The 23,618-nt window shown below is 42.0% G+C and overlaps 2 protein-coding genes across 6 annotated transcripts in view; one reads left to right on the top strand and one right to left on the bottom strand.

Moving 5' to 3' along the window:
* Positions 1-637: 637 nt before the first annotated feature.
* On the bottom strand, positions 638-19,831 carry PTGR1 (prostaglandin reductase 1). Of its 3 annotated transcripts, XM_017816379.1 has the most exons (11): positions 19,670-19,788; positions 12,379-12,485; positions 10,438-10,483; positions 9,681-9,740; positions 8,332-8,499; positions 6,094-6,211; positions 5,642-5,797; positions 3,989-4,094; positions 2,831-2,949; positions 1,804-1,916; positions 638-1,135 (listed from the first exon to the last, which is right to left on the bottom strand). In XM_017816379.1, exons 2-10 carry the CDS (start codon positions 12,482-12,484, stop codon positions 1,806-1,808), a joined length of 990 nt encoding a protein of 329 aa, XP_017671868.1. In that variant the 5' UTR covers position 12,485; positions 19,670-19,788; the 3' UTR covers positions 638-1,135; positions 1,804-1,805. The 3 variants fall into 3 exon arrangements, with proteins under 3 accessions (XP_017671868.1, XP_017671867.1, XP_017671869.1); XM_017816378.1 differs by having other exon boundaries at positions 638-1,916; positions 19,729-19,831; XM_017816380.1 differs by lacking the exon at positions 8,332-8,499 and having other exon boundaries at positions 638-1,916.
* Positions 19,821-23,618, top strand: part of SMC2 (structural maintenance of chromosomes 2) — a 20,829-nt gene continuing 17,031 nt past the window's right edge. The window contains exons 1-5 of one of the 3 annotated variants that reach the window (XM_017816376.1): positions 19,821-19,932; positions 20,521-20,761; positions 21,660-21,809; positions 22,431-22,553; positions 23,455-23,493. In XM_017816376.1, the coding sequence (XP_017671865.1) occupies positions 20,594-20,761; positions 21,660-21,809; positions 22,431-22,553; positions 23,455-23,493 (480 nt within the window). In that variant the 5' untranslated portion in view covers positions 19,821-19,932; positions 20,521-20,593. Of the gene's footprint in view, positions 19,941-20,049; positions 20,069-20,520; positions 20,762-21,659; positions 21,810-22,430; positions 22,554-23,454; positions 23,494-23,618 lie in introns of those variants that run through there. The other 2 variants (XM_017816374.1, XM_017816375.1) reach the window with 2 other exon arrangements.

Below are 23,618 nucleotides of genomic sequence, written 5' to 3'. Positions count from 1 at the left end.
ACCTGTCCCCTGCTTGTGCCAAGATGCATTATTTCCCCAGTGGCCACCTGACCTGTATTTCAGGACAAGTTTTTTTCAGTTCACTTGGCAAGTACTGGTCAATCTACAACTTAAGTAAATGATCTCTTCTTGCTGACAAACAGAGCATCTAATCCTGGCACTGCAAAGACATTAAAGCTGTTTAAGATCCCTCTTCACAGATCAGTAATGAAACCTTAAAAGTAACCAAGAAGTCCTCCACAGTGATGAAAATGGATCACAGTCACTTTCAATACCTGTCTGTATCCCGTAGTTACAGGTTCTTGTTCTGGCCTTTTCAAAACATCTAAGATATTTATTGTTGCTAATCTGTGTGTCTCCTTTGTTTGGTACCATGTGGGTGCTGGACACCAATTTAGAACAGCTTGGGCCATCATATTTATCTCACCTCCCAGGAGAGCGAAGGTGAACACTATGGCAAGGTCAACTCTAAGCTTGGACACCAATGACCAAATTTCTCAAGGAAATTAATGACCTTCCATATCACCTGTACTGAGATTTGCTGTGATAAATAAGTGCTTTTAATATTTTAGCTCCTCTGTGTTAGCCACAAGGAAGTGAAAGGGAGAGTATTCCACAAGCAGAACTATAACACAAGCAAAGTATACATTAACAGTTTTATTTTTCCTTTCCATAATCTCAGAATAACTGAGATATCTACATGGTCTGATAAAAGTTTTGTTGCCTTAAAATCGGGAGCAGAAAAATCTGCAGCCTAATTCAGTAGATAAGACAGAGAACAGCTCTTTAATGAAGGCCTTCTGGCATGAGGAGTACAGAAAAGGCACGCCCTGTGTCCAGTGGTCCTATAATTTTATGGTATTATCCATCCAATCCCAGGGCTATCCGCCCCCCAGATCCTCCCCAAATCTGCCTCCTGGCATGCCTCTCCAGAATTGAGTCCAGGGTCACAAGACCCCTTTCTTCTTCATCTTCTTCTTCACAGCATGTACTGTCTTTGGAGCTTCTCGAAGGTTCCAGGCTTGAGACTTGCTTTGACTATGATTGTATCTCCTTGTTCAGGCCTGGGGTGCAAATGTTCTTAAACATAACAGGTGTTTACTACAGTCCTACCTTGAAAGGAGCCTAAACAAGCCTAAAGAATTTAGAAAATTCAATATGAAATGGGGGAACATGGTTTAGTAAGTGTTAACTACTATTCTAAAGTGTGAAAAACTATACAATTATACTAAAAATCTATATTTACTACACAGCTACTTCTAAAATCTACAAAAAGCTAAAAATCCTAAAAATTCTCAGGGATCAGTCTCCCCTTTACCAGAGATGGCTGGTCAAAAAAAAAAAAAAAAAAACCAGCTAGAGAAGAAGCTGGGTATCCCCAAGTGTTGTTAGCTTAGCTTGTTCTCCACCTCTTGATATTGGTTTAAAAAATCCCTCTTGTCAAGTTCTTGGACAAATCAATGGGTAAACATTAAATGTGCCATCAGCTAGCAAAGCTTTGGAAATTGTATGAGGAGGCCTGTAGTAAGGAAAAACAAAGGTTCAAGCTACTATTAAATCTGATACAGTTCTGATGTTCAGCAATTTTAAGGCTCTTTTTTTGTGTAGTTTTGGGAGGTATCTTTCAAGTTCTTTATGAATTGGCATATTCTTACACTTATTAGCCCAATTATTAACAGAAGTTACCATTACCAAACATCCAGCAGAAAGACTGAAACGTACTAATCATATGTTTTGACAGGTGAGTTAAAAGCATTTAACAGAATCACATTCTTCCACACCAGTCTCCCAGGAATATCTGACCTTCAGACTTTTACAACAGCTTTTCCCAGATTTTCTCCCTTTAACATTCCAATGAAAGCCATTGGCATGTTCTCAAATCCTTCAGTGACTTGTTCATGGTACTTCACTTTTCCCTGTCAAAAGTAAGAAAGGAAATTGCTGAGTTTTCATCCACCAGAATTGAATGAATTGCAACAAAATTTTCTCCAGCATGTATGTTTCATCTGAAACAAGCAAGTTGGCATGCACCAGGCTAACTCTGCAAAACTAGGTAGGCTGCTGTGAGGATCTGCTTTTGTTGTGAAACCTTGTACTTGGAGTCATACAGGCAGCAAAAGTCACTGCCAGACATACCAGAATAGATTTAGTGCTACTTGGTCCCCAACTAATTGATAGGTAGGGGATCATTTCCCCAAAGCCAGGCCTGTCTCTACCCATACAGAAATACAGAATTGCAAATCCAAGTGATCAAAAGCTGATCCATCCCAAATCCTCATGTTTGTAAAAGCTAGAGCCTCTTAGCCTTTAGTATTCACACTTACAAACTTCTCACAACTTACTAACTAACTTAGCCTCTATTTACAAAAATAAAATATAAGAAATTCCATATTAAGTCCCTTTAAAGTCCAGCTCCCAATTCCATAAAAACATTAATTCTTGCCAGTAATTTCAGCACAACACTACAATGGAAATCCTTGTTCATACTACAAATGACCAAATGAGAAATAGAGGAATTACCCTAACTATGAAAACCTTCATTACCAGATAACTGTTTTGAATTACTCTGGAAGCATCCTTTTTCAAAGCCTACATGTATTCTGGAATATATCTAATTCCACAAGCTAATACTGCTGGTCTTGAAAAAGCAGAAGGGATCAGGCATGTTTACTATGGTTTGAGTGTTCCCAAAAGGCTCAAAGATCATGTCAGGGAAAAGAAAAGTACCATGCTGGGACCTCACCCAAACAGCTATGACAAGAGACCCCTTGCAAAGAGGGAAGCTATGGTGTGAGTATACCTTACAGAAAACTACCCCTTCCTTCCTTACCTCCATGACCCACTTTAGCAGTGCCTTCACACCTTCCTCCCGGCGGTTACTCCAGCGGCTCACAAGAAACCCTTCCATTCGAAGCTCTTTGAGGATCATTGAAACCTGCACGTAAGGCCCTGCAAGAGAAAGGAACCAGAAAGCCATCTGCAATATCAATTTCACTTAAAATAAATCCCAAGCATAAAGTGGGCTTTTAGCAGTAAACACCACTGAATGACTTTGTTTCAGCCAGAAGGAACAAGTATTTTTTCTCCAAACAGAATTTCCAGGACAAAAGACCAGCGATTCATGGATAGATAGCCAAACAAGGAAACACAGGCCTGATCATTAAAGCTGTGGGACTAAACACTAACATTTCTGAAAACTGCTTCATTCAGAAGTAAACTGGCCTCAGCTTCACCTGAGGGACTTCAGCTGCATCTCAAAAATACTGTTTTGACAGCTTATTTGGTAGCCTGCCAGGCTCTCATCCTCTTTCTAACTCTCAAAATTTAAGTTATAAACTCTAAAACACAGTTCCCTTAATCACAAAAATGTGTGATAGTGTCCTCACTCTCAAAAGCCTGTTTCATTTTTTTGAAGTGGTCTGAGAGTCCAAAGCAAGTCTGCTATCAAAGAGAATTCAGACCTCCTATTTCTTCTAGAAGGCAAATTTGGAAAACTTAAATGTTATTGGAAGTGAATATTCATCTCAGCCACATTTCTCGGCAGTTTCACTAGTAGCTGAAACCTTATGGGGAAAAAAAAAACAACCCTAAATTGCATCATCTAAAAACCTGAGGGAAATCTATTATCTCATCTAAAATTGTGTACTACTGTGTAAATGACATCATGCACCATACCAGCCTTCTACTGATCTGTATTTGCTTAGAGCCCTGTGGAGTCCTGTTTAAAGTAGTTTAGTCACTCCTTCATTTCTAATCAGCTGATGTTTTCCATCCAATGTGAGTGCACACAAAGGAGGATGAGTGGACGTACACACGAGGAGTGTGGTCATGCTCCCACTGCCCCAGAGCAGCGGTTAGTTACCTGAATGTACACACATACATAAATGGCACAGGGAAACAAATAATAAAATCTCAAAAGACTCCTATTATGTCTCTCTGCCATCACCAAACAGGAAATCATTTTAGACACAATAAAGCAGGCCCACACCTTTCTGAGGCACGGAGTCATTGTACAGAGAGATGGCTCCACAGACTGCAATCCTTCCATATTTCTTCATCTGGTTGATAGCAATACTGGCAAATTCTCCACCCACCTGCAAAAATGAGAGCATGTGCAGCTTTAGAGACAATCCAGTGTTTAGTATTGATTACCAAAATCTGCCAGCCTTGCATCATTGCACCAAGAGGTTCAACCAGGGAGTGGAGAGGTGAGTTGCACTACTCCAAAGATTTGGTGGTTGCAGAAACCCTTACACTTAGAGAACGCTATAATGACTCAATCTCGCTCTTCTAAAAATTAGTTATGAACATAGAAAATCAGTTTTAATTCCAAATCTGCTTCACAGATCTTGGTTTGGAAGTGTTGGGCAGGATTTGCACATAGATCCCTCCTTCTCCTTAGAAGGAGGCACTAAGGGGGGGGCACTTAGTGTCTAGGGGCACTAAGAAGCACCAGCTTTTCCCACACACCAGTCTGCACTTTTACATCTTCACATCGTGGTAATGTTAAGCTTTTACTTAATGATTCTCATCTCCAAAACAGGGATGTGTTTTGAACAGAAACTTTTAATGGTGAGAAGCTGTGAGAAAATTTACTGCTGGGGGAACTCTACACAGAAGTTGGAAGTGAGAGGGAAGGGAATGGATGTGACCATAAAACATATTTCAGACACTGGCAGCACTGGACATGAAATTCAGAAGGTTAAGGCAAAGTAACCAGGAGCTCCTGAAACCCTGCTCCTTGAACTTTGCATTCCTGTCAATTGCCAGGGCAAGGCAGGTATGTTGCAATCCACACAGAAAGACAGACTGCTGAGAGAAAGACATGCTAAAGAGGTGATGATGGGTTTTTTTAAACCAGGTAGCCAGCCAGGGAGTTTTAGGCCGCTATATCTGCTAATACCCTTGTGCCCAGGTATTATATTATCAGGTATAATTCATATGTTAGCTGTAGTAGGAAATTAAAAGAGCCAGGGCTGGTTGTCTGGCTTGAAGGTGAACTGACATAGTTTAACTGCATCCATACTCTTAAACTCTGTTCAAAACAAGATGGTCACATTCAAAAAGCCTATCAAGAACAGTATACAGTCCCCGTTAATTCCAGCTATACTTAGGAGAGGTCAGAAACCCTCTATGGGCCACTCCAGTAGTTTTACAAGTGGGCCTTGCCATTCTTTAGTTTACAGGCACCAGTGCAGCCCCCGTGACCACATAACGTGGACCAATCTACACTCACTCCCCTTCTGCAATAGCAGAGAACTGGCTGTGGTCCAGGGTGGACCAGGAATGGACTGGAGCTGTCTCTGTTCAGCATCAGTTAAATGTTATTGTGACCCTTACCTCCCCAAAATTGGCCACACTTTTCAAAGACTGAAGTAAAACTTCTTTCTCTCCATTCAAAAACACTGCCAACAACCCAGCTTTGCCTTTCAATCTTTTCCTTTCTGTTGCTGCCCAACTCAGCTGCAGAAATATGTGTGGAAAGGGAACAGGAAAGCAGATAGTTCTTTCCCTTGATTAAGTGGATCTCAGTATTGAGTTCCTGGTGTAGTTTGCAATTAGATGTATACAATATTGAGATCCTGCTATAATTTAAGGAAAATGAGAACTGCTCAGGGCAAGGCCTTCTCTCTGAACTCACATTATCAAAGAAACAGTCGTAGCCATCAGGAGAGGCTTTACGCAGTGCTTCATCCAAAGATTTAACAGTCTTGTAATTAAAAGCTTCATCAAAGCCAATTTTTTTCAGATAGGCAACCTTGTCATCTGAGCCAGCACAGCCAACCACTTTACAGCCCTGCAAGGAAAGGAAAAGAACATTTCTAAATATCCCCTGACAACACAGGCTGACACTCAAAGAGTGCTGGGTGCAGAGCTCACCCTTAAAGCACAGCCGTTGTCACCATATGAGTTTCTGAGCTCTAGGAAACATTGAACTAGCTTTGCTACGTCTTCAGGAGCTTGTTCCATCACAAGACCCCAGTGCAGGCATGCCTTCAGGGATGCTTGCCCTGCTGATCATTCATAGCCTTGTTGCCCTGTCTCCCAGCTGAAGCTTCTGAGGAGCAAGTATGAGCAGTTCAAGCCACTCACCCCAATTTTAGCAAGCTGCCCCACCACAGAGCCCACAGCACCAGCTGCAGCATTAACCAGCACCGTCTCTCCTGGCTTCATCTTGCAGACCTCCAGCAGACCAAAATACGCAGTGAGGCTGCGAAAAAGAGGGAAGAATGGCTCAGTGAGGAGTAAAAGATGACAGACTCAGTGATAGGACTTGACCACATTGAACCACAATATCATCACAACCAGAACAAGATTTAGTTTTCCTCATTCTTCATGAAATACAAAAATTACCCAACCTCCTTACTTTGGTGGCTTTTTCACAGCCATCCCAGAAAAAACATAGATATGTTACAGGGTTAACAGAATGTTGCAGCAGAAATCTTTGTGATCATTAGCCAGATCATTAACTTTCTTTGTCATCAGTAGCCAGAAGGAGAAACACAGATAACTTTGTAAGATGACAGTTCAGTTATACACTGGAAGAGAGAGAGAAAAGTAGAGAAAGGTCAGTAGCCAGCTGGTATCTACAGATGAGGCAAAGATTAAATGATACTCATCACAAATCAAAGCTGGCAGAAAAAAAGGGTGGCAAAAACTTGATGAACTGATGGTCTCCCTGCTCCAGAGGACTACTGTGCAAAGCTATGGCTATTGGGTGAAAAATGGAATCATTAAGGTTGGAAAAGACCTCCAAGATCAAGTCCAACTTTTGACCAATTAGTCAATTAACCTTAGCACTAAGTGACATGTCCAGTTTTTTCTTAAGCACTTCCAGGGATGGTGACTCCACCACTCCCCTGGGCAGCCTGTTCCAATGCTTGACAACCTTTTCCATGAAAAAATTCTTACTGACGTCCAGGCAGAATCTCCCCTGGCACAGCTTGAGGCTATATCCTCTTGTCCTGTCACTAGATGCCTGACCCCCATCTTGCTAAACTGTTCTTTTGGGCAATAAGGTCTCCCCTGAGCCTCCTTTTCTCCAGGTTAAACAACCCCAGCTCCCACAGCTCCTTTTCATATGAATTACTCTCTAGACCCTTCACCAGCTTCATTGCCGTTCTCTGGACAGGCTCTAGCACCTCAATGTCTTTCTTGGAGTGAGGGGCTCAACTGGGCACAGTACTTGAGATGCAGCTTAATCAGTGCCATAATAATCTGTAGGGGGCCCCTGGTGGTCTAGTGGTTAGGGTGCAGGACTTTCACCGCTGCGACCCGGGTTCGATTCCCAGCCCCCCGGGCAGATGGAGCTCGTCAGCCCTGTGAGGCAATCCATCTAAGAGAAGGTCACTCTAAACAAACCTACGTCCTGAGACCCTCACTGCCACTGTCCAAGCTTGCTCAGCCCCGGCAGATGAACCTCAGGATTAAAGGGTGGGCTCAGTTCAGCGCACGCTGGGTCTCACCTAAAAAATCCATTGCGCAGGCTCGAAGGGTTAATGACCTTTCCCAAATCTTCGCTCGCGAAGACTGGCCATTATTAATAATCTGTAGGAAACATTTAAGTTTAGCCCATGAACTGGCCCCGAATCTCAGAAAACTCTTCTGCTAATTTCTAAATTCAAGCTGAGAGCTTCACACTTGGTCTGGACTGAAAGTGGGAACTGAACCAACCATCAGGAAAAACATCTTGATTGATGTTAAAATGAAATCTGAGAAGTTCTCCATCATACACAATTTTACAATCCTTTTGAAAGCCTCCCATGTGAATAGGACTGACCAAGTCCTGATCTCCCATAAAAACTACAGACAATGAGTCAAGAAATGCAAGAGGATGACTGAGACTGCAGTAATGAATATAGATTCCAAGGCAGAGGAGTTTTCTGCTCCAGTGCAAGTTAAAGGACCTCTATTTTGCTGTAAGATATGACAGTGATCTTTTGCAATTTTGGGGGTAGTTCTGGAAATATGGTGATAGTGGAAGAGCCCAGTCAGGAAAAGCAAACTAGTCCAGGTGCCAGTGAAGTTTGAGACTTTCCACTAAGGTTGACACAGACTGAAATGGATTCTTTACAGCCCTTCCTGGATCCTCTTTCTTCTTTATCATAGCTCCTCAAAGAGAGGCACCATAATCTCCAAGGCAAATCTCCTCTAATCTAGAGGATGGGACAAACTTCAGGTCCTCTGGGTAAGGGCATCCAGAAGCACATGTTTCTTACCAGAGTGAACAAGGCAACATGCTTGTAGAAAAGACAAGGGTCACACAGATAGGCAGAAACATTCTGCACAGTAAAATCCAGATGATAGTTGCCTTTTCATCTCAAAACTCACCCTGGCATGCCAACTGTTCCAAGGGCTAGAGATCTGGGGAGTGATTCTGGCCAACTGGAAGGAAGGAGATGTAGGTCTTTCCCATCAGAGATGAAATGAGTTCTCCAGCCACTGTCAGCCACAACAAAGGCCCCCACTGTGAAAGCAGGATTCTTGCTTTCCACAATCCTTTTTAAAAGAGAGAAAAAAAAAAGAATACCCTATCAGAGACAAATCAATACTGGCTCTTCAAAGAAATATTTCACATCAGGACATTTAGCCCATACCTGCTGATGCTGTAGGTGTCAAGCTCCTTTCCTGAAATGTCTGCAATCTCTTATTACCAGAGAGATACTGGCCAAGATGATTCTAGACTCAGCTCTGCCCACAACAAATCCAATTTTCCCAGGAGTGCCAACTCTTTTTTTGACTGTAACCTGGTATGAGTTCAGACTAGGCTTCTGTGAATTAGAATGCAGGAAGGAGGATGCTGGCATTAAAGCATAGAAAAGCAAGGAGCTGCAGATAGGCTGTAACAAGCAGTTTCCTTCTCAGACAATCTGCAACCCATTTAAAAGTTGAAGATCCTGAAGATGGAACCTCTTGGGATAATGAAACCAGATAGAAAGCAATATCTAAAACCAGGGAGAAGTTCATATTAGCAGTGTCTCTATACCAAATGAAACTTCAGCTTCCTTATCTCAACAGGAAAACTATGTTGGAAAAAGGTAGGTAAGCAGCTTTGAATTATAAGAAACAGCTGGCCTTCTGTTCAGCAGACTTGGTTGTTAATTTACCCCAGGCCTCTGTGTTCCTGCAGAGAAACACAAGAGTCAAAGGCCACAGATGTTCCTAAGCAGCAACTGATAGGCAGCACAGCAGGAACAAGCTGACAAAGGGAAACATCTGTGTAGCTAAATTACCACAAGCTTGGGAAAAGGATGAACTTACGGTTATACAGCCCTTTGGCTGGAGCTGCATATTCAGTGAGTATGAGATATTTTCAGATGGAGTAGATAGCAGGCATGATTGTGGGCATGCAATTACTAGTACAGAAGGTTTTAAAATGTGAAGTTGACACCTATGGCAAATACAATAGTTGGTCCTTCATACCTGTAAAATTTGCCTTTGAGAACATTATCGCCAGAAAAAATGCATAGGTTTTATCAGAGGACTAAATGCTCTCCAAAAAGGCAAAAGTAGTTCTTAGGGGAAAAACACATTCCAATCAATTACATATAAGAATACAGTTGCAGAAGTATGTAGACTCAAGTCTAGAATAGGTAACACAGACTGTAGATGTCTCGAACATCAGCGCATTCCTGTTGAGATCTGCCATATGAATGGATAACAAGAACTGAAGATCTTACCTGGCAACCTGTGTTCCTATCATTATGTCCCCTTCCTTCATCACTCTTCGACTGTAAACTCTGTAACAGAAGCAGACATGGCTTACTGTGAACAACTGTAATAATGTTCCAGATACCCTATGACAGTAGTAGCTACTGTCTGACCCAAAAAGAGAATACCAGCAGTGCTGTTGAACAGATCACAAAGAGCTTGTCACTGTAGTGGCATAACTGGATGTTTTCCAGGGCCAGCTACTTGAGCATCCCCAGCACAAGAGTGTTGGGGGACACCATATCATTAATCTTCCCAGCATGGTCCATCACCACAAGAAGCCTAAGACTCAGAGAACTGACACCTGCATCCACCAGCATCCTCTTTAAAACTACCTAGTTTCCCTGAGCTTTAACTGCCTCCTATTAAAATCGGCCTATCAGCAATGTCTGACTTAGAATTTGTACTATCAAGTAAAAGGTTGCTAAGATAAATGAAGCAGGTACTGCTACAGGGCTGCAGTCTCATTTGAGCCTGTTGCACTCCAGTGGAACACACAACAAGGAAAAACAGTAGATTCAAAGAAAAATTATCCCAGTGTCTAGCTAAATTTGGCACAGCTCCATATTTTGAGTCTTGTAATTTACACACTTTTTATGAAAAGCAGACAAAGGCATTGGGACTCTGACAACAAGGGGCACTCTCAGCACATGTTCTTTTGAGGTTTAAGTGGCAGATGGAATTAGGTGTCCTAGCCAACAAGTCATAAAGAAGAAAAATATATACCTCATGTAAGGATCAACACTGAGAAACACCGATTCAAGCAGCAACTCTGCAACAAAAGACAAAACAAATTCCTGGACATTAGCAGTGCAGTAAAGCATAGTTTCCATAAGTCAGTCTTTCAGCTAAATTGATAGGAGTTCTTAATGCTCAAAAGCATCCCCCACCCTTTAGGGAAAACCTACCAGAAATGACTACTACAGTCATTAGTTTTGATTATGGATGTGCTGTCACAAAAAACATTTTCTGTAGTGTATCTAAGAGATTGTCTTATTTTCATGCTTTTTTGCATCTGCCTCCTCTCTCTATAGAAAGGTCAAGTGGCCAGAACTCTAATTTATTTTTGACCCATATGTAAAAAGGCATCTCACGATTCAGCCACCGGAGGGTGGTAAGAAACCCTGGCACAGGTCAAATACAAACACTACATGGCTGCCTAAAACAGAAAGCATTAGTTTATCTTTTTAAAGTAGCTTAATCCACCTCGCTGTCTCTAATGACACTAGTTTCCGGAAAATATACCATTAAACATATTTAAATTCTCATTCACACAGCAGTTCTAGCTGTTCATCTCCATCTACTAATATTTTTCATTGCCTGTGCTGCAGTGGTCTGTCTAGTACAAGCTAGAAATATATTCAGATAGAAATATCTTCCCATTACTCAAGAGAGAGCAGGAAGGCCACGTAACATAACAGGGAAGGCCACCTTCTTTAAAAGTGTTACTGCAGTATGAAGTTATGCCTCTTTTTGCTGTAAGGATTAAACTGGGAACAAAAAAATTACTCCAGGTTCTTAAGTACTCACAGACATGAAATTTTTAAGTATGTCTGCGTATATAAGAAGAAATAGGTTTTCAAACATTTAAGTTGCAAACATAATGCAATACTTTAATGCAATTTCTTTCGTGAACCTTCTAAACTGGAGTAAATTTTGTAAAGGACAAGGAGTGGGATGAGGCTCAAGACAGCATGGTTGATGCAGATGTCCATGTGAAACGACAAATCAAAGTTCATTGTTTTATCAACAGCTCTTGTATATAATAAGTTAACATATTCCTTACCCTTTTCAAAACAGATAACCACAGGAATAAAAACTGTCCATTTTTTACTGTTTATATTCACTCTCTCTTGTTGTTACAACAGATCAAATCTAACAGGACTAAGGACAAGGCAAAAAAAATCTAAGGACTGGCAAAAAAAAAAAAAGTTGAATGGAGGCAGAAGTCTCGCAGTGTTCCTTCTTAAAATAAAAAACTAACCTTTACCCACTCCAGCCTTGAGGTCTCCCTGCTGCAGGCTCATTGTCAGTGCACAGTCTCTCTGCTCTCCCCCCAGCACTATTATCAGTATTTTCCCTAATAGCATGAAAAACTCCACTGAACACATACTCCTAGATGTCATCTTCTCCACCTTTTTCCACCTGTAGATAAAAGCCTTTCACTAGTAAACCATGTTTGGATTTTACAACAGTTATCTCATTTCCTCTGTGTCATAATCAGCTTCTTTATTTCTAAATGAAACAAATTCTGTTTTCCTTGTGGCTGCGGGTTTGGAGGCTGTGTCACTTCGGCAATTTCTCCAGTAAGCTTTATTTGCAAATGTGTTCGAGTGCCTTTGTCATCAGGCACCAAGTGGAATTAGGCAGCTTGAAACTGTGAAAGGCGTGGCCCAGCTGCTGAGTCCTGGAGTTAGAAGTGCTCAGCCATTGTTTGTAAGGGTATTATCAGAAGGCAATATGACTTAAAAGCCACCAAACCCATCAGCAAACTTGTTCTTCAGCAATTGTCCTTCTCTCTTAAGGTGCACGGCTTGCCCAAGCCATGTCACCGCATTTTTGAAAATATAAGCCAGAGAAACATGCAGACAGTTCTAAGATGCGCAGCCATACATCAGCAATCAGATAACCTCCAGAAAAATTAATAACAGGTAGCACTCCACTCACCTCCATCCTTCAGATTTGGCAGCTTTACCTCTTTCAAGTCAAAGTCACTGGTTTTGGGGAAACCTTCAAAATGCTTCTTCAGAACCCACGCCTTGGCAGTCACCATCCTGCACAACAAACAACAAAAAGAGGACCTGTCAAAAGGATGCCCAATGGTACTGGGCTGCTCATGGGGGCTGGTTTATATTTCATGAGACAGAACAATTATCTCAATAATGTGCCATAACACAAGAAAGCCTTTGCTTGTTCTTGTGGCAATATCACTAGATCAAAAAAACGCCTGAAAAGGCCCGCATTGCCTTAGCAACCCAGAGCTTTCTGTGACTTGTCGGACCTTCCTGCCTGCTCCAGGGCAGCAAGCCCTGGAGTGGGAAGGCAGCCCTGGCATGTTGCATGACTCCCACCTTAAGGATATTGAAGGGAGAAAATCTACTAGTTCAATGAGAAAAAAAATACCGTAAGGAAAAATCCCTGATTATTTGGGATGAGTAATGAACCTAAACTTTTACAAACTTGAAACAAAGTACAATTGAGAAAAACAAAGGTAAGCACCACTTCTTTCTGTGACACTCATTATATTGAAAGAAAATACTTCTCCAGTTGCCAAGCTCAGGGCTTGGAACTGGGAGCACATTGTCACCAGCGTTTTCCACACAAGACAGAAACAAAAAAATAACTTGCATTAATTCTAACCTCACAGCCCCTTTGCCCTTCTTATACACAACTCCACCAACAAGAAAGAGAAGTTATACTTAGACCAGGCAGGTGGAAAACTGTCTTCTGCTGTCACAATAACCTTCTGCACCCGACTCAGCCAGGGGCTGGGCTCCTTCAGTCACACACACTTTCAAAGGTGAAAATGTAGGCTTTTATAGACAGGGCTGGTACCGCCCTCAATACACTTCCCCAGGACGAAGTGAAACCCTCAGTAAACAGCATAGCACACACCCACTGTGAGTCACCTTTCTCCTATTAAGATTTGATATCATTCCTCCAAAACCCCCAATTCAGTGCCCAGCCAATTGCACAGGCACTTTATGCAACACGCAAAGCTAAATGCACAAACCCCATGGTTCTAGAAACCACAAAAACCTGCAGTCTGGAGACCTATCCCACAGTGCGGGAATTTCTTCAAATGACTTTTTACCAGTCCAGCCCTAGAACTCGCAAGAGTTCTCCCTCTGGGTAAAAATATCTAATTAAAAAATGTCAAATTCCTTGTTCAATTCATCATTTAGCATAGCAAATGATCCATACATTTGTCACTTCATGGCGTGTGCTCTGACATCCTCAAATTCCCAGTGCACGCCCCGAAGGATCAGAGCATTTGTGGCTAAGCCTCACTGTTGCCGAGCCATCTTAAGAAACACTAGCAAACTTTGTCATTTTGCCTCAACTGTGTTGCAATGAGGCATGTAACATCGGAGAAAACTTTGTCCAGTGCTTAGCTGTAATAAAAGATATCCTGACACTGTAGCAAGAACAAAGCAAAGCCAGCAAACAGGCTTACAGGAGTGAAAGGTGAGTTCAGGGTAACAAAACTGATCCCATTCACTCGTTTACACCCACAGGCACCGAGAGGGGTTTGTCCCAGCAGTGTGCTCCATCCAGGAATGACCAGGGACAAAGGGATGCTGGCTAGGCTGGCAGTTATTTGCTAATGTGCCATTTGTACCCCCGGGAAGTGTGTCCCAGCGTGTCCCACGTTTGTGACTCATCAATATTGACTCCCTGCTTTTTGTCTCTTTTGTCTGTGTGCCTCAAGGCTCCAGCTCTGCTCTTTACATTCCCACCAGCACCTCTTAATAGCTCGAGTTTTCATGTCTGAGTACAGGAACCTGATACTTCTTTGAGGCTGTCCTTTGTTTTCCCTATGTGGCCCCCTCCAACACTAATCATGTAATTATGACGATCTGCAATCCTAGGTGCCATCAGTACAGGCCATTTCTGTCTTCCTTCAACTGTTTCTTTTGATGCTTCCACTCTTAGACCTCCCTTTCACACAAATCTTCACACTCCTATCAAAAATTTCTAGTTTTTCAGCAGAGCAATGATCCTGCCTACAAACAATACTGAAAGATTAATTTCACAGAACCATTTTTATTACATTTAGGCCTAATTTTGGAAACAGGAGAAATTTTTTGCTGCCCACTTCCCTCTTCCTACTGAAATCACATCATTATAGCCACTTCAAAACTAGGAGTGTTTTCTGTAGGTTGTAAAACAAAAAGCCAAAACAAAACCAAAAATCCAGAAAACAGAACACAGATACATGCTTAATGAATGGATTCACAAACCAATTTCCAGGTTAACAAACCAAGATTATTTTGTCTGTTTAGATATAAAATAATAAGAAGTGGTAAGGACTACTTTTTTTAAGCATACCAAAGGATGCTTAAGCATACTCCAAAGGATAAATAGCAGTGATGCAACATTTTCGGGGTTCCATTTTAAGTTTTACTGAACTAAGTATGTGATAGCCACCATCTCATCTCCTAAAGCAGTAACCTGCCCTTGTAAACCATAAAACTACTTTGTTTGCAGTGTCAATGGGTTTGGATAATACATTTCTTTCGTGTGTTTTCTGTATAAACTGTTTCACAGACCATTATTACAGCAAAGAGGCTGCTATGATAAAAACTTCAGAAAGAACAGGCCATGACAGGGATAAAAAGACTATTTAAAAATAAGGTGATGCATTTCTGCTTGATTTTCTTACAAAAGAACCACTATAGCTTTTACTGAAATTGAAGTCCAAGATAGCATTTATTCTAATGTCCTTCAAACCCTCCTTGTCCCCTCATCTAGACCATCAAGTTATAAAACAATAAAGAACATCTAGAAAAGAGGTAATGGAATGGGAAATCTTGTCTCTTTGCACTAATCAAATACATAAGAAAGCAAAGATCCTATCTGTGTTCAGACACTGCAGTTGCTGCAAACTGTAGCTGAGCTGAAAGCAAAGCACTTCGTGCAGGATGTCACAGCTCAGTCTCCAAAATCAGCATGAGTAAGAAGGTTCACAGTTCAGGGTAAAAGGGGAGAGAAGAAGGAAGAGGTGAAAACTGGAATCCCATACTACATACTAGTAACCAGAAAAGAAGATCAGGAATAAAAGAGACAGGCAAGTCTGATAAAATGGAGATAGGTTGACTGGAGGCTGAGGAGCTGATGGTGATACCTGAAATCTGGGAATATTCACATTCAAGTGGAAAAGCAGTAAAGCTCTCGAGGCAGCATGAGTCAAACCAGAAAATCTTACCTTTCTTAGGTAATCCCAGCTATTATTCCTAGCCTGGACTTGCCCAAATCTAACCTTGAGGACAAAATCGCTTTAGCAGCCTGTCAGTTACAAATAAGTTCAATTCAAATCTGGGGTTAGCTTAACAGTTCATTTTCCTGACAGTCATAATTTGCAGACATGACTGTGGTACTTTTCTTTTTATCTCTATTCTGAAGCAGGAACACCTATGCTCACATCTACATTGGAAGTAAAGGGTATGATTAAAAGCTGAGTAAAGTGTATCCCTCAGACACAGTTGGTTTGTAGATCATTGCTGAGGAAAAACCCACCATCACTACGACAGCAGTTTTTCAGGTAATCATCATCTCATCTAGTCTCTTCCCTAGATTCAATTTATGTCTTCTGCAGCATTTCAAAGCAATCTGCCAGGCACCAGCATGAAGGACTTGCCAAATACCTTAGAAAACAAACAACCATCTTCCCTCCCACCCCAACCAAACAAACATAAAAGGACTTCTTGGCAGTAGAGACTGCCAAGGGAGTAATAATACAGAGGCCACCTCAGGATCCCATGCACATACAGGATTACCAATTACCTGGGAGTGATCATGGCTTCAAATCATATGTATCTACAAGTTTTAGCAAAAATTACCTGTTCCTCTCCTCTGGCTTAGCTATTACAATGCTTTCTCAAAATTTTTTTTCCTGTTGTAAAAACAAAGTAAAGGCAAACCACTCCCGTATTACTTTTGGCAGAGACTGTACTTCTAAGCAAGCATGACACTGTATTATGAAACGATAAAGCTGCAACTTCACTTCCTTACGCAATACTATTAAGTCCTGGAAGAAGGTCAAAGATTGCAGGTGAGTAGTCATTGCTCTGCTACAAGAGTTGGCCACGCTGCACTTTGTTACAAGGTTGTAATTCCAACAGAGGTTCAAAAGAGCAAGTTCATATGGGGCGGTGAGAAGGAAAGGAATAACTTCACTAAAACAGGTCTGCTGTCCTTCAGCTCTCAGAAATTGCACATATAGTGAGACTCTTTAGAACTATAAGAAAAAAGAAGCAAGTCCACAGATAGGAAGGAAGATGGGATTGAGTACACTACCAGCAAGTTCGCAGATGACACCAAGTTGGATGGGAGTTGATTTGCTGGAGAGTAGAAAAGCTCTGCAGAGGGCCCTGGACAGGCTGGATAGATGGGCCAAGGCTAATTGTATGAGGTTCTACAAGGCCAAGTGCTGGGTCCTGCCAGGGGGGTCACAACAACCCCAGGCAGCGCTACAGGCTGGGTGAGGAAGAGTGTCTGGAAAGCTGCCCAGCAGAAAAGGACCTGGGAGTGCTGGTTGACAGCAGCTGAACATGAGCCAGCAGTGTGCCCAGGTGGCCAAAAAGGCCAATGGCATCCTGGCCTGGATCAGAAATACAAGCAATACAGTATGCCAGCAGGACTTTGGGAAATGATCATTCACCTGCACTGGTGAGGCTGCACCTCTAATCCTGTGTCCAGTTCTGGGCCCCTCACTTCAAGAAAGACACTGAGGTGCTGGAGCAAGTCCAGGGAAGGACAATGGAGCTGGTGAAGAGTCTGGAGAGTAAGTCACATGAGAAGCAGCTGAGGGAGCTGGGGTTGTTCAGCCTGGAGAAAAGGAGGCTCAAGGGAGACCTTATCGCTCTCTACAACTACCTGAAAGGAGACTGCAGCTAGGTGGGGATTAATCTCTTCTCCCAGGTAACAAGTGACAGGACAGGAGTAGAGGAAATGGCCTCAAGCTGTGCCAGGGGAGGCTTAGATCAGATACTATGAAAATTTTTTTCACAGAAAGGGTTGTAAAGCATTGAAATAGGCTGCTCAGGGAAGTGGTGGAATCATCATCCCTGAAAGTATTCAAAAAACATGTGTATATGGCAGTTGAGGACATGGTTTACTTGTGAACATAGTGGTTGTGCTGGGTTGACAACTGGACTCGATCCTAAAGCTCTTTTTCAATTTTAGCAATTCTGTGATTCTGTGGGACACTGCAGGAGATGTGGGCTGACAAATCAAGCTGAAGCTTCTTGAAGGGCCAGCTGTGCTTCCCTGGTCACTGCACACCACTCATAAGATTCTTTCAAGCACTCTTTTTACTTCTCCTTGCTTAAATGTTGATACAGGCCAAACACATGTTGCAACATCAGTAAATGTAAAATTTCATCAAAGCAGTAGAGACATACTGCAGCACAGTTTTGCTTCTTGAATTTGCAACAACACCCCTTTGCAGCGTAAGCATCTCTTCAAGTGTTGTGTAATAAGTGCAGTCAGAAGGGAAATGACAAACATGCTTTCAAGCATCAGCGATCCCTCTGAGGATCCCTCCTGAATTTCTGTAATATTGCAAGGGCAAGATTGATCCTTGAACAAGTTCCTGCTCGTAACATGCACAACCAACTTCTCCCTCAAGACAGAAACTTGCTGCTCCAGCCCACTTAGCATACACAAGACATACTTGTTATCTGTTACCACTCCAAGAAATCTGCAATATTAAGGAGACTGAGATTGATAAACGAAAAATTAAAAGGACGTGAGGAAAAAAAAAAAGAGGGATGTCAAGGAGAGTCAAAGGAGTTGGAGTGGAAAAGTGGCAGCACAGAGAAGTGATCAGCACAGCATGTGGAAAATGGGGCCTGAGGAACCTCCCTGCTGCTGCAGCACACATAAGCGGAGCATGATACTTTACTCTTGTATTCCACCCTGACCATGGCAGGAGGGTTGGAACTAGATGATCTTTCAGGTCCCTTCCAACCCAAATAATTTTATGATTCTCTGATAATGTGCATTGTACCAAGTGTACAGCAGATCCTTCCTAGCTCTGAAGTCACAAGTAGGTATTCTACAAAGGTAAAAATATAGTATAGCTTCAGCAGTTTGTGATATGAGTATTTTAAGAATTGGGAAAGTGTTTTATTTTTGTAAGTACATGATACAGTGTAGTCCAAGCAGCCATCTCTAACAGAAATGAATCAGGGCCTCTCCTTCAGGCAAGAAACACGCAAGCACATTTGCCACAGACAGCAGATTTTTTGTCAATTAAAAATGATTCAAAAATCATTTGGGAACATTTTCAACCCGCCAAATAAAATGTGACATTTGATGCGGCTGTATAGTTACACAGCATCGATCTGATTCATCTCCACACTTCACAATAATTTTTCTCAGTATGGTGTTCAGATGTTAGCAAAGTAACAGCTGATAAGAGATCATCAAGTTCTTCTGGCTGCAGTACCTCCAGCAGCAGTGCTGTCTCAGTAATGCCTTAAACAGCAGCATCCAAGGTAATTCTTGACATGAGCAAATACATGATTTTATTTCTCTGTAATGTAGCCCTTCAGTCTGAATTATTTAAAATTATTAAAATAACATCAAACTCAGTAGTTCAGGACAGTAAGTTTTACAGCAGATCTCAGTGGTCAATGGTCACTATCCAGCTGATAGTAAAACACTGGAGCTCTCCTGCAAAATCCTGGTCTATTTACACAGCACAGCTACAGGAAGGTCAGGAAAGAGCAAATGCATCCAGCCGACTTTGCTTTCCCGCTGTGACTAATGCGGCAATAAATAGTTAGACAACTCCTGTTCTTCCAGTGACACACACACACAAATTTTGAACAAGTTCTCCTTCCTCTGCTTGAATGGAAGCGCCTGTTTATATCACAGCAGTAGAGTTAAACAGGCATAGATGGCTTTTTCTTTTTTTGGCAGGTAGGGGGAGAATGGGGTGGGGAAGCGCTGTAGTAGGAACATATGTAATAAGTATAGAACCGCACTTCCTTCATTTTAATATGATTTCAGGGCGGTACAAAGACACTTCCCGCCGCAGCCTGGAGCTGCTGCACTCCAGCTCCTCAGCCCCGCCTCAGAACCCCACATGAACGCCCAAGTGTCCTCTCGCCCTGCCCCATCGCCCGCGGGGCCCGCAGGGCCGCACCGCCCTCCCTCGCCGACCACAGCCGCCATTTCCCAGCTCCCGTCCCGAGAGCCCGAGGGGCCCCTTCTCGGCCGTGCCCACCTGCCCTGGGGGTGCTCGCCCACCCTTCAGACCACAGTACGGGAGCGCTCGCCCCTCACCGAGCAGGAGCCGAGATCACTCCCCGTGCCAGCCGCCGGGAGGCGGGGCGCGGCGGGGCGCGGCAGGCCGTGAGGGGGCGGCCGCCATCAGGCACCGCCTCTAACGGCCGGGGCGTTCGGCGCCAAAATTCGATCGTGCTGGGCGGCGGGAGCGGCTGCGGCGGGTGGCGAGCGAGGCCCCGGGATCGGCGAGCGGCCCCGGCGGTGGGCGAGTGAGGCACTGGGATCGGGGAGGGGAGCGGAGCTGCCTACGGCACTGGGGGCTCGCTGGATCGGTGTCCCGGGTGGGCCGCGGGGCAGCGCGATGCCGGCAGCAGGGACCGGGATGGGGCTGTGGTGGGTCCGTGCTTTCGGTGCCTCAGAGCCGGGGCTGCCGCTTTCCTGGGATTCATCCCTCGGGGGCGGTGGGGCTAAGCAGATATAGCAGTCCTGCAGGCGGGAAATGGGGGCTCCGCTTCTGCTGTGTTGTGAAACACCCGGGCCTTTCCTTCCCCTTCGCTGGCTGGCGGCCAGCTTGGTGAAAAACCGGGGTTTTGCCACCAGTCTTCATACAAGTGTCGTGGTGAGCTTTGTGTGAAGTCACGTCTCTTAGAAATGCTGAAGTACAGGTTATTGTTGGGATGCTGCCTGGACCTGAGGTCCACTTGTCATTTCTCGTCTTATAAATGCATGATGTTTTTGTTGTGAAAATCATGTGTTCTTACCATTTTCTCACACGCGTAACTGTTTGTTTGGCATGCAGTATGATTTATTTGCTTATTCTTTTTTCTTTTATTCTTTGAAATATATAAGATCATAATCCAGATACCTTTCTTTGTGCTACTCGGAGGAATACTTTGCCTGGTCCCTTAGGACCATAAAGAAGATGTACATCAAGTCAATTGTTCTGGAAGGATTTAAATCCTATGCTCAAAGGACAGAAGTTAATGACTTTGACCCATTATTCAATGCCATTACTGGCTTCAATGGTAGTGGCAAGTCCAATATCTTGGACTCTATCTGTTTCGTGTTGGGAATCAACAATCTGTCACAGGTAAAGGGATGGGGCATTTAAGAAACGTCTTTCTTCTGTTAGCAGCGTTTTGTATTACTATAAGGAGTAATCTCCGATGGGAGACCTGAAGTGGTGCTTCTTGAAAAAATAGTTTTATTTACTTGGATTTTTCATTACATAAAATTGGGTGTCTGACATTCTTTCTCATTCTTACTCTAAGGTAAGAATTCAGTAGACTACAGTCGTGAACATTATGTGGCTTAGAACAATAGACTAAAAATACCCATTTAAAAGGTAGCAATCTCAAGCTGAAGGTCTCTTGCAGCAAAAGGCACTGACTTGTTTATTTGTAAATAAATTTTTTCAGTTCTGGATTGGGTCTTAACATTTGGCCATCTGGTTCATAAGAAAAAATTAAAAAGCTGGTTTTCATGCAATGCCTGCTATTTAAGAGACGATATATCTGCTCTATTCTCATAAAAAAACTGACATTTCTGACATCAGTTTGAATCTCTGTCTTAGGATGATTTTTTGATTTCTCTTCTTTTCCACCCTCTGCCTTCCCCCAGATGTAGACAAATCCAGATGTAGACACATCCAGGAACACTTTCTGAAGCATTTCCCTGTGAACTGCAATATGAATAATAAGTGCTGGTTAAATAAATGTGCTGGTGACTGGCTTTTTTTTAACATCTGTTCAGTGTTTGTCAGAAACCTCATGCAGAAACAATTAGCTAACTAAAACTAGACTGCCACACTCTGCTTGTGGTTTTAGAATAATAGCACCTTGCAGCTCCCATGTATCAGTTCACATGAACTCTTAAATATGCAGCTAGATCTTAATTTTTTTCATTCATTTCTCCAAAACCTACAGTAGTACACTGCAGCTGTGAAATTAATTCTTTCAAAAAAGTATTTATTTGTTCCATGGATTTAGGTGCGAGCTTCCAACTTGCAAGATCTAGTTTATAAAAGTGGGCAAGCTGGAATTACAAAGGCGGTTGTGTCTATTAGCTTTGATAATTTGGACAAGAGTCAGAGTCCACTGGGATTTGAAGCTAATGATGAGATCATTGTGACTAGGCAGGTGAGTCTTTAGTATCTGTATTGTTTAGTAGCCTAAATACATTTTTTGCCATGCTCAACAGAGTGACTGGTCAAGGGAAAAAAAAGGATATTTTTTGAAGTCCTTGAGTTTCTGCAATTACACAGTGTCCTTAGCACAAACTGCAGGAGTAGATCCAGTGTACTAGACAAAAATGTTCGTAACGCAAGTTCTAATTTTCTATTTAGTATTTTGTTTTTGCTTCTGCTTTTGTATCTTCCTCTTAATATCTGAACTGAGTGTTAAATTTGGTCTCCAAGAACAAAGGAACCTTTATTATTCTGATGAAGATTTTGGAGTTTTGGTTTGGGTTTTTTTGTTTTGTTTTGTTGGGTTTTTAAAGTAGTGTTCTTGGAAATTTTCTTGTAGTATTGTCCTCAATGACTAATCTTTCTTTTGTTTTAGTTGAATATTTTACATGTCCCTTCAGTCAAACAAGATCTATTTTGATGTTCTGTGTAGTGCACACATATATGTGTACACAAAGATGTAATACGGATGATTTGCTCAGATTTTTTTATTCTTTGTTACAGTTTATATCCTCACAATATCACATAATTTTTAAACCACTGAAAGTTCCTTCAATTTCTTTTCTATCTCCAGGTTGTCATTGGAGGTAGAAGTAAGTATCTTATCAATGGTACAAATGCTACCAGCAGTCGTGTGCAGGATCTCTTCTGTTCCGTTGGACTCAATGTCAATAATCCTCACTTCCTCATTATGCAGGTATTGTGTGCATCTTTATAAAATCCAGAAAGAATAGAACTTGCACTAAATTTGAGGCAGGATAAATAGTGGGAGAACAGTCAATTACCTAATTGAAGCAACATCTTATTGAGTAAAAATGAAGTGTCTGTTATGATTTCTAGTACAGCAGTTTGACCCTAAAACACACTGGTAGCACACTGTTAGCAAGGTTTTCTAGAATGTATTCCAATTTTATTTTCTTTTTTTTTCTCTTTAACAGATATGTGTTTCTTTTATTATTATGCTGAAATTACAAAGATTTTATTTCCTATTATATGTGTTCCATGTTAGACAGTATTTTGAGTGAAATTGATATATGTGCCTTCTTAAGTAACAATTAATGAAAGAATGCTGGCTAATTGAAAAGTCTGTTATAAACATCAACATAGGGACTAGGCAAATCCCTGAAATATTTGCAAGGAATAATAAAACAGATCAGGGTTTACTCAGTCAAATGTAACTGTCCCAAACTGAGGGAGGGGGTGGGATATGGCGACAGTTGTGTACATATTCTGCTTCTCCCCAGTTATATATGAGCTACATCTCCAAAAGAACGAGTTTATGATTAGGAACTTATTCAACATCAGCAACTCAGTAAGACTTTAGAACAAACTGTGCTGTACTCCTTTAAGTTGTAGTCAGGAATGTGGAGGACGAGCTTAAAATACCTGTGAGAACCATTTCAAGCTTGCTAACTGAAAGTGTAACTTATTTGAACTTTGAATAACAAAACAATTCAGTAAACTAGATTATTCTTATAGTAAAAAAAAAAAGTGTTTGAACTTAAAATACAACAGTTTTGGGGGTTGGAGTTTTGGTTTTTCTTGTTACTACTGCATGGTACACAAACACTGTTCTTGTTTTGTTTTTCTCTCACCAGGGACAAATTACCAAAGTTCTAAATATGAAGCCGCCAGAGGTAGGAAAGTTGTGGGAGTTTTTTTTGTCTGAAGTTTTATTGAATTGTTTTGAATTACAAGAATCCATATTTTGGGAGGGGGACAACAAAAATAAAGGTGTTGGAAGGAGATGGGATGTTTCTTC

Source organism: Lepidothrix coronata, unplaced genomic scaffold, assembly GCF_001604755.1.
Source record: "Lepidothrix coronata isolate B3197 unplaced genomic scaffold, Lepidothrix_coronata-1.0 Scaffold55, whole genome shotgun sequence".
NCBI lineage: Eukaryota > Metazoa > Chordata > Aves > Passeriformes > Pipridae > Lepidothrix > Lepidothrix coronata.
This window is presented reverse-complemented; position numbering and strand designations above follow the sequence as displayed.